At 36.8% G+C, this 12,078-nt stretch overlaps 1 protein-coding gene across 1 annotated transcript in view; it reads left to right on the plus strand.

Moving 5' to 3' along the window:
- LOC126195121 (vesicular inhibitory amino acid transporter) overlaps window positions 1–5,128 on the plus strand; it is a 97,336-nt gene extending 92,208 nt beyond the window's left edge. Inside the window, exon 2 of the mRNA XM_049933611.1 lies at window positions 3,880–5,128. Within this exon, the coding sequence (XP_049789568.1) occupies window positions 3,880–5,046 (1,167 nt within the window). The 3' untranslated portion in view covers window positions 5,047–5,128. The remainder of the gene's footprint in view (window positions 1–3,879) is intronic.
- Window positions 5,129–12,078: the final 6,950 nt, after the last annotated feature.

Below are 12,078 nucleotides of genomic sequence, written 5' to 3' on the forward strand. Positions count from 1 at the left end.
ATATTACGGATATCTACACTCAGTCCTCAGCTATGGGATCATGTTTTGGGGAACAAGTGCCAGTAACATACAAACTGTGTTCAAAGTACTAAAAAGAGCCATAAGGATAATAACAAATAGCAACAACAGGGCCCACTGTCTAGAATTATTTAGAAAGCTAGGAATTCTAACTGTTTCTTGTGAGTATATCTTTCAGAACATAATGTTCATTAAGAAAAATCTCAACATGTACAACACAAACAGCCTAATACACGACCATGAAACAAGAGCTTGTCACCACCTCCATCTAGATAGAAAGAACAAGGCAAAGACACAAAAAAGTATATTTTACAATGGGATAAAACTGTACAACAAATTACCACAAGAAATTAAAGAAATAAATGAGCCCCTAACTTTCAGACAAAAGCTTAAAACCTTTTTAGTAAGTAAAAGTTGTTATACTATAAAAGAATATTTAACATAGATGTAGATTATTAGCAACATATGACATTATCACCAAAATATTATGTAATTATAAATATGTGTATGACTAGTTATAAAAACTACACAAAATATGAGAAACCTGTTTAATTGTAAATGTAAATGTGTGCTCATGTGTTGTAATCTGACGACATCCATACAATATTTATTGTTCCATGGATGAATAAATAAATACGAGGGCCGTTCAGAAAGTAACCTCCGGTTGATTTAAAAAAATACACCAAGTTAAATAAAAATATTTTAATATATACATCTTACAATTACATCTTTGCACTATTTTTCTACATAGTCTCCATAGCGATTGAGGCACTTATCGTATCTCTTCACAAGCTTTGAAATTCCTTCTGCATAAAAATCACCCGCTTGTGCCTGGAGCCAGCCTGTGACCGCATCTTTGAGCTCTTCGTCGTCATCAAACCGCTGTGACCCGAGCCATTTCTTCAAATGCATGAAGAGGTGATAATCACTTGGCGCCAGGTCTGGGCTGTAAGGTGGATGGTTGATAACATCCCACTTGAAGGACTCAAGAAGGGCCGTTGTTCTGCGAGCAGAGTGAGGACGGGCGTTATCGTGCAAACAAACGATACCGGAAGTCAGCATACCACGGCGTTTGTTCTGTATAGCCTGTCGTAACTTTTTTATTGTTTCACATTACACGTCTTGATTAATGGTCGTACCACGTTCCATGAATTCAACCAACAACACCCCTTTGGCATCCCAAAACACTGTTGCCATCAGTTTTCTGGCAGAAAAATCTTGCAAGGCTTTTCTTGGTTTGGTAGGCGAATTTGAATGTGCCCACATCTTTGATTGTTCTTTTGTCTCAGGGTTCACGTACTTAATCCAGGTTTCGTCACCGGTCACGATTCTGTTTAACAATGGTTCTCCTTCGCCCTCATAACGTGACAGAAAGTCTAATGCAGAGGCCATTCTTTGAGTTTTGTGGTGGTCGGTAAGAATTTTGGGCATCCATCGCGCACAGAACTTACGGTAACCCAATCTTGCTGTCACTATCTCGTACAAGAGAGTCTTAGAAATCTGTGGAAAACCAGTAGACAACTCCGACATTGAGAAACGTCAATTTTCACGAACTTTTGCATCAACTGTCTGAACGAGTTCGTCAGTCACCAATGATGGTCTACCACTCCTCTCTTCATCATGAACGTTTTCTCGTCCACTTTTAAATAAACGTACCCATTCATGGACAACTCCTTCACTCATAACTCTTGGTCCGTACACGGCACAAAGCTCACGATGAATAGCTGCTGCAGAATATCCTTTGGCTGTAAAAAACCTTATGACAGCACGCACTTCACATTTGGCGGGGTTTTCTATTGCAGCACACATTTCAAACTGCCACAAAAACTAAACTAGCGCAGGTACGATGTTCACTCCCCCCACAACCCGCACTGTGACCAATCGGAGGTTACTTTCTGAACCGCCCTTGTAAATAAAAAAAAAAAAATAAAAAATAAAAGTCTCATCTCCATCAAAGTCACTTACCTCACCTACATTCATTTGCAATAAGCTACCAGTCTCTGAGTTACCAACATCAGTTATTTCACAGCTCTCATTCACATCTGCATCAAAAATATCACCTAGTTCAGATCCAATACAGTCATCGCCTGCCTTACACAAATCAATGGCACTGTTTTCCGACCAAGAGAAGAAATCATTAGTACATACTACAACAAAATTCACTCTTATCACATTCTGTTTTGTGATTAGTACCTACATCACCATAATTAAACATAGTATCCCAAAACTTTTGATCAAAACATAAATGAGAAATCTGATATTCCTTCTGTTCAGTTTTAGATACATGAGCCATATCATTAACACTGTTATTACTGTCTAATTGCAAATATAACTTGGAGGTCCTGTGCTTGTTGTGTTTCCTTGCCTCAAAACTGTGGACCTTCATTGAGGTGAACTGCCGTTTCTTCTACCAAAACGCCAATGGTTATCCCCATTATTCCCATCCCACTGATGTTCAAAATTTCTCTCTCTATTTACACTTTGATCCTGGTAGAAGTTACCATTATCTCCATTTCTATAATTATTCCCATTGTGAGTTCTATCATTCCAATTATTGTGGTACATACTTCTTCCTACTGCCATGTCTAGCGTGTCATCATAGCGTAAAAATTGTTCAAGACAATCGTCAGGTCCATGTATTAAATCCCACCACAACATTTCTGGTAATCTTCTTTTAAGTGCATCAGTGAATCTCATTTCATCAAATTGTTTGCCAAGGTGTTGTGGTACACAACCCCAAAACAGGCTACAGCATTCCACTCACCCCGCTGCCGCCCCACACTGAACCCAGGGTTATTGTGAGGTTTGGCCCCAGTGGATGCCTCCCCCTCCCCCCCCCCCCCCACCCCTAGGAACATCTCATTCCAGATGAGTGTAACCCCAATGTTTGAATGGTATAGTAATGACGGTGTAGGCATACGTGGAGACAGTGTTTGCACAGCTATTGCTGACATAGTGGAACTGAGGCAGAATAAGGGGAACCAGCCCACATTCTCTGATGGAGATGGAAAACCACCTTAAAAAGCCATCCACAGGCTGGCCAACACACTGGACCTCGACACTAATCCACCAGGTGGATTCGTGCCGGGGACTGGCATGTCTCCCTGCTCAGGAAGCAGTGTGTTAGACTGCACGGCTAGCTGGGCAGGCGAACCATCATGGTACAAATGTTTGCAAAGGAAATTCATCATACATATGTCCATACCTACAACACAAGAGGAAAAAATAACATTTCTTATCCATTACCAAAACTGTCAGTGGCTCAGAAAGAGTTCAATATACACCAACAAAAAGTTTTGATGATTTGCCCAGTACCATAAAATGTCTGACAGGTAACAAAGTAAGTTTTAAATCTAACCTATAGTCATTTCTCCTGGATAGTGCCTTCTATCCCATGGACTTAAAAAATTATATGTACATTAATGTTAATACTAATCACATATACATACCCTGTAAACTGACTCATTCTACATCATTCCAACAAAAGAATCATTCAAATGATATGCAGAACACTTAACTAACTAATTGTAATAGAAAGTTCTGGTATACCCACTATAACTGCAGTTTATTGTTAGTTTCTGTTTCCTATTTGTATGATATGAGCTGAACCATTTTAAAGTAACATGTGTTTCTCCCTTGTTCTGTTATATGCCATTTGAGTACAATGAGCAGAATATTAATAAATTTTGGAACTCGAGAAAAGTACATAATAGTTTACTTAGTAGTACCAATAATTTATATACATTCTGCTAATGATATTTATTCTTTTAAATATTTACCTTTAACTAACTTGCTACATTACCAAGTATTTTGGAATGATGATGGAGAACATAATCACCATAAAACAATGTTATTTTTCAGGGAATGTTCATCGTGTCACTACCATTCGCAGTGCTCCGTGGTGGCTACTGGGCAATTGTTGCCATGATAGGCATCGCATATATCTGCTGCTACACGGGCAAGATCCTGGTGGACTGCCTGTACGAGGACGGGGTGCGCGTGCGGGACTCCTACGTCTCAATCGCGAGTGAGTGCTTCGGGCCCAAGTGGGGGGCACGAGCTGTCAATGTGGCACAGATCATCGAGCTGCTGATGACATGCATCCTGTATGTGGTGGTCTGCGGTGACCTTATGGTGGGCACCTTTCCGGAGGGTGCTATCGACACGCGTAGCTGGATGATGCTGATCGGCATACTGCTCGTGCCGCTCGGCTTCCTCAAGTCACTGCACCATGTCTCCATGCTCAGCTTCTGGTGCACTATGTCCCATCTTGTTATCAATGCCGTCATCCTCGGTTACTGCCTGCTGTACATCGGAGACTGGGGATGGTCCAAAGTCAAGTGGAGCATTGACTTCGAAAACTTTCCCATCTCCCTGGGTGTCATCGTGTTCAGTTACACGTCACAGATCTTCCTGCCAACACTCGAGGGCAACCTCATAGACCCCTCCAAGTTCAACTGGATGCTCAACTGGAGCCATATTGCTGCTGCCATCTTCAAGTCCCTGTTTGGTTACGTGTGCTTTCTGACCTTCCAGAATAATACGCAGCAGGTCATCACCAATAACTTACATTCCCAGGGCTTCAAGGGCTTTGTTAACTTCTTTTTGGTGGTGAAGGCAGTGCTATCTTACCCACTGCCATACTATGCTGCTTGTGAGCTCCTGGAACGTGCCTTCTTCCGTGGCCGACCCGAGACTCTGTTCCCGACCGTCTGGGCACTTGATGGTGAGCTCAAGGTTTGGGGCTTGGCCTTCCGTGTTGGTGTTGTCACCTTCACTATTCTTATGGCCATCTCCATTCCACACTTTGCCATACTAATGGGTTTCATTGGCAGCTTCACAGGCACGATGTTGTCTTTCATCTGGCCGTGCTACTTCCATCTGAAACTGAAGAGGCCGATGCTGGACTGGGGTACAGTTGCCTATGACTGCTTTGTCATTTTCCTTGGGGTCCTCTTTGGTATTATTGGAGTATATGATTCTGGCTCTGCTCTCATCAAGGCCTTTGAAATAGGCCTGCCATTCTGAAGTTGTAGTGAGTCTGTCAGTAGCCAGCTAAATGTGGTCTGCCGAAAATATTGTATAATATATTATACATATAAATATGTATATGCACTAATTTTAATGTATTTAATTAACAAGTTGTAATTTTAATACAAAGCCTGAAAACAGGAGTCACTGAGTGCTGTTGACAATAATAAAGATATATGTTGGGCTACCTGTGGAATCTGACATTTGGAAAGCAGAACTGAAGAGACAATATTGTAAGCTGAATGTGGCACATTTTGTGTGTTGCTTTTTGCATCTTATCACATTGAAGTGGAGACATTCGACCCAATTTGTTAAGGCATACAAAAAAAAAACTGGGAGAAATTTTGATAAAACATAAGAGAGCAAATGTAGTAGTGATTAATATTTTTCATAATGCATTTTACAGGTTATGCTTCATATACGGGTTACCCACTATTTCATTTTCTTTTCCTGTGGAGCAAAATTAAAATATAATCCATTGTTCCAATTTATGAACACCACATTTGCAGCCAGAGTTAAATTCAATGAAATTCTTCTGTGAATATAACTGCATCACTACGCAAATGGAAGAGGAACTTTTGATACTGTTGCAGACAGCTTTCATCAGAGTTAGTCTCTTGCAGCTGAGGCATTGGTTTATATTGTATATCACATCATGTTCCCACAGCTATGAATTTACTTAACTACTAATCCAACATTAGCACATTTTCGATAACACCTCTACATTATTTTCCATCTAAGTCAAGAAATTTACAAGGTCTGCCATAGATGGCAAAATAAACTACAGTATCCATAACATATGTTTATGCTGAAGCAGAAGGACAATACTCAGAAATTAAGTGCTTACATGGTTATTCACAGGAGATATTAATTTGAATGAGGACGTTTTTTTCGTGTTTCTCTCCACTTGCTCACTATATATACCTCAATTTTGAGCTCTAAGGGACATATTTCTTCTTTTCCATATTCCATGTTCCTAATTACATAGACCATACTTTCTCATTTCTGTTTGTTTCCTGAATAAGATAGTTAAGTCTATGCAGATAAGTTAAAGATGTAAATCATATTTCATAGATCAGCCACTAGCTCTTTATCTGTTGTCATTGTGTGCAGATAATTTACTTGAAGGGGAAACAGTAAGACAGCTCCACAGAACAATTTGTATCTTTTCAATTAAGGTGACTCCACATTCACCTCCATATATCTACATGTTATTTGCTTGTTTTTATTCCAGCAGAAATACAATATGACTGACTCCATACCTTGAAAAAGACTTACCAGAGAGAAAAGGAGAACAGATTTCTAACTTGTCCATTGTATAATTATATAAGTCTACTTTGCAAATGTCAGATTGCCAGTACAGGTCTTCAGTATTATCTCAAGTCTTCCATTTTATTAGCAGTTACGCTATAAGTGACTATTTATGATAAATAAGTAGGTGAATGTATACAACTGCTTTGATAAAAGAATATATTATAGCATTTTATGCAGGAAGCCATTATCTGATGAACTGCGATGAAAAAAAAAGTAATACAATTTCAATAATTGTGGCTATTAGATAACGGTTGGGGTGTTGTATGGTTATATGCATTTTTGGTGTTGGAGACTGATCATATGTATAATACCTTTTAAGAGTATTTTTCAGATGGACAAAAAACATGCTGAAAACCTCAAGCAAACAAGGTGTGATACATTGAAGTAAATGTCGTGCAAAATAATAAGATAATATAGATGTTCTTCGCAGTGTAAATATAATAAAAACCAAGATATAATGTGTTCATTTTAGAATGGTTTGGCTTCAATTCTTTTTCAGAACATAGTAAGCAACTGATAATGTATATGTTGAACATTATAATGTTTCTTCTGTTAATAACAATGCAGTCTTTTAAATAATTTTTCACATTTGTGATAAATGTTTATGTAAATGATTCTCTAGGTTCAATAAGTTATTTAACAGTTATGTTTCTAAAATTAATTGGAATAGGCAAACATTTTGATATTTAATTTTAATGTAACAGCTATTTGGGCAGATTATGTAACACATGTGATATGTGGTTGTAGGAAAAGAAGTGTACTAAGAGAAGTTTTTGAATTATTTTACAGATGGACACACAGAGAAGAGTTGAATTATTCTTAAAGGACAGTGATTCCTCTAAAGTAAATCTTTCCTGATTTTCAATGTCATTGTTTTTCTTTTTAATTTTGCTTTTATCTTATTGTTTCGCACAGAAATTACACACAGTTATTATGTAAGTTGAAGTTTTTGCTGCTTTATGATTTCAATGGAATTTCTTCAATTTCCTTTTTCATCTGTATCTTGCATGCATGATATAACAGTCCCATAATATAAGAAACCACTCCAATAGACATCTCAAGAAGTGACAAAGAAATCTAGTCTCCAGTTTTTTTCCTCTTTTGGCCTCATTATTAAAAAATTATATAAGTTTTCACTGACAGTAATTTGGGAAATTACATACCACTTAACTGAAAAGATAAGAATTTCATGATTTTTTTTTCATTCTTTCTCAATGAACACTTTATTTCCCTACATACTGTGCATGAAATTCTTAGTTCTGTAAATAATAATCATGAATGCCTTCATCACTTTCTTTGAAATGTACACTTACTGACAGTCATACTTTCTTCTGTATTTTAGAATTACAGTTTACATGAATTACTAACAAATAAAAAAAAACCCATGCAGTCCACCCTCTTACTTGCATGAATACATACTTTTATTTCCAAATCATATTATTTCTAACTCAATTTCTTTCTCTTTTATTTAATTAAGAACACATTTGTGTATAATCTGGACTGTGAATGTGGCTATGTACAGTACACAGTTGTAATACATTCTGGTTGTGCTTTTGTAGATAGCATTCATTTCTAACAGATGGCTTATGTTTTTATTGCAATAAGAACTTCATTTTCAACAGAGGAATTCACAAAAAGATCCTTTCCATAACATTTGTAGTAATGTAGAGACTCCTTTGATCACAGAATTCTTACATCAAGGAACTGCTCTTGTCATGTGAAACTATAACCTAGTTAGTATAATAGAGGGAAACATTCCACGTGGGAAAAATATATCTAAAAACAAAGATGATGTGACTTACCAAACAAAAGTGCTGGCAGGTCGATAGACACACAAACAAACACAAACATACACACAAAATTCAAGCTTTCGCAACAAACAGTTGCCTCATCAGGAAAGAGGGAAGGAGAGGGAAAGACGAAAGGATGTGGGTTTTAAGGGAGAGGGTAAGGAGTCATTCCAATCCTGGGAGCGGAAAGACTTACCTTAGGGGGAAAAAAGGACGGGTATACACTCGCACACACACACATATCCATCCACACATATACAGACACAAGCAGACATATTTAAAGACAAAGAGTCTTGTGTCTGTATATGTGTGGATGGATATGTGCGTGTGTGCAAGTGTATACCCGTCCTTTTTTCCCCCTAAGGTAAGTCTTTCCGCTCCCGGGATTGGAATGACTCCTTACCCTCTCCCTTAAAATCCACATCCTTTCGTCTTTCCCTCTCCTTCCCTCTTTCCTGATGAGGCAACAGTTTGTTGCGAAAGCTTGAATTTTGTGTGTATGTTTGTGTGTCTATCGACCTGCCAGTGCTTTTGTTTGGGAAGTCACATCATCTTTGTTTTTAGATATATAGAACCTAGTTAGTGATAACATGAACACTCGAGGAACTTTCACATGTATAGGTATCTTTGCAATTTTGCTACTTTTCTTGGAATTGGCCCGACACCAATCTGAAATTATTTGTTGTTACTGACTTTCACCAGGAATGATACAAAACAAAACAGTAATGTAAATGTAGATCTTTAGGATCACTCCATGTTTCTTTTAAAATAATATTCTATAAACTGTACAAAAAAACAAATTTTGCTAAAATGTTCAGGTGTGATATGTCTTCCTATTGTTAGGATATAACAGCTTCTGCAGAAGCAATAAAATTAAGACTATGTATGACTGCCCATAAAAAATCTAGTCTTCCATTGCAATGTTTACATTTCATAATGCATACATAATATATTCCATCAACCAATGTGTGATAGATGTGTATCATATTATGCCATTAATATTGTGTGATCAAATTATTACAAATATATGTGATATATCTTTCACTTGTAAGTCTTCCAGAATATGGTCAATTTGTTGTTTGCAGTGACTGATGATGTCTTCCATATGCTGTTAAAATATTTACAAAGCAAATAGCTTGTTTTTGTAGATATAGTGAAGTGTTACAAAATGAACAATAGCCTATGTCACATTGTCTTCCATTTAAACTGTGCCATATTTCGTATAATGATATGATATTTTTTGTGTTATGTGAAAGAAAGAATAGTGCTCAGGATGAATGCATGTGACAGACATCGATTTTAATACATAAACATTTTTTAACACAGCAGACAAATAATATAATGTGTGTAATTCTGTAAAAGTCATCAGATATATAACAACTGTGTTTCCAGCAAACATAAAATGAGGGTGCACCTTCTACTCTGCCTGGGTAAAAATCCTAACATACTGAATAGCACTTATTTTAAGATGAAGTGGTCTAATGTACATAGAAGTTAATGTTAGAATTAAAATAGATTTCTGTATTAAATATTACAGCGTGTCTCTCCACATGATGAGAGTTTTGGAAGCACAGCTTGCATGTAGAGCTTCCTTTCCAGTTGTTGCTGCAAAAGTTGTCATGAAATTATTGGTGTTGTTAAGTGCAATAGAATGCAGAAAGAAAGTGGTTGATAGTATTTCCATGTAAATAACAATGTAATGACAGTGAGATGTAATCCATGTTGAGCTAAGTATTACATTCATAGACTGAGCTATTAGTACTAATCTGTTTATGTGGATGGAATTGATGTTATTGTATTTGAGCTAAAGCAAGGGGGTTAAAAATGTTTAAAAATGATACTTTATCCATTCATGTGTTATAATTATATCCAATGAAAATGGACTGTATATTTTTATATTGTTGTGAAGTTACATTGTACTTTAATTTGCATCTATTGGGGGAGACTATTGAAGCAATATTCCATTGACAATTACTGAAATTAATCCAAAATAATTACTGAAAACATTCATTATTAACAGCAATGACTGATTGAAGTTCAAAGTAACAAACTGATAAAAATAGCCATTGTGAACATTTTATGATTCCAATTTTCACTATAAATGGAAAATGAAACAAAGCAGGTGGCTTGGAGTTATTGTTATTTCAGTCTCATTATTTGCTGAAACTGCCTGCTACTGAAAAGGAGAACTTTCTGAAATCTTGCAGCAATTGCAGTGCTGTCTCTGCACCATGTCATTAGTTTTATTAGGACTTCTGTTTTCTATTGTGTATAGATTTCTTGATGTGCTCATAATGATAATATCAGCAGTTGTCATACTTGCAAATGTGTCAAATGCACAGCTATTATTTTCATCGCAGATTAACCACCATTAAGTCATTACCCATTCCAATCAAATCATGAGTATAACATTAAATTTAAAAGAACCGATACAATCAAAATAATGGTTTGTATGCAAAAAGTGCACAACTTGTCATTTGATGAGTGGACTACATTGTGAATACTACATTCAGATGAAGACAGTTACCAAACTCTTTATCCAAAGATAAAACAAATTATTTGTTATATTTGGAAAATAATTGTAATGGAAATTGATTTGACAGTCCACTTATATTACAGTTTGATATATCTTATAAGTAAATAGGAGAAGGCTCACTAGCAACCACAAACACACACTAAACAGCAAAAGAAAATAAGATCCCTTGGATGTTGCGAATGTTCAAAAACTTGTTTGCTTTGTGTATTTTGGAGACTAATTGGGGTAATAGGAAATCTGAGTTATGGCCTACCCTAGGACAGAAAATACTTGTATTCTGGTTCGTTTAAGGTGTAGGAGGAAAGCTGTGATATTGGAAATGCAGTCATTTTTTTATTTCCCCATTTTTTATCTTGAATATTTCTCACAAAACCTTTATTAATGTAAGAAAGAAATTAGGTCTGATTTGATATGTCATATTTATATTCTGAAGTTGTAATAAACTCTCTTTCTATGTTACAGCATTTATATTCTTTCCTAATCCATTTAAATACTCTCAAAGAAGTCATCATATTACATCCAGACTGGTTTTAAATCAAATCTAATGCAAGTTGCTATTACAACAACAGCTTCTTTTGAAAAATCTACTGAGAATTGGTGAAATGGACATTTTCAGATAAAACTCTTTGTGGCTAAACTACATCAATCTAACCTGAATGTTATAACAGAACTTAAAACTGAGATTCAAACATATATATAACATTTTCTGCTAGGGAGTATATGTAAATATGTTTAATACAATGTCAGATAAATCTGGGAGGAATATAAGCAATGTAATATGGAAATACATCATCTAACCACATAGACAAGGCACTGGACATTGGATAGGTACATAAAATATTGTACACAGCAACTCAGCTATAAAAGTCTTGTGTTCTTCATCAGAGAGAGAGGAAGTTTTGGGAATGAGAGCAAATCATGGATAGGTGTGTGTGTGGGGATAGTTAGTTATTGTTTTCCTCCATATAACTACACACACACACACACACACACACACACACACACACACACACACACACACACACACACATCTGTGCATCTACATTGTGTTGGCTGTGCTGGGATTGAAGTTTGACAGGTGAACTGGGCTGAGGGTTATGTCAGATGAGGTGGGTAGATGGAGAAAGAGGTGGTAAGCAGGGAGAGGGGGTGGTGGGAGGTAATTAGCATCTTGGAGGGAGGCAGCAGGTGTGCAGGATAAGCATACCAAAGGGAGGGGTGGCCGGCTCATGAGTTATGCATGTGGCACATGGGTACTGGAGCCAGTGAGGTGTTATACTCAATGAAAATGACATAGAGGCATGAACTGGGAAGGAGTGACAGGACAGATGAAGGGAAGACTGTTTTTTTAGAGTACATGGGGACAATTTCCACTTTCTCTGTCACGTC

Source organism: Schistocerca nitens, chromosome 7 (assembly GCF_023898315.1).
Source record: "Schistocerca nitens isolate TAMUIC-IGC-003100 chromosome 7, iqSchNite1.1, whole genome shotgun sequence".
NCBI lineage: Eukaryota > Metazoa > Arthropoda > Insecta > Orthoptera > Acrididae > Schistocerca > Schistocerca nitens.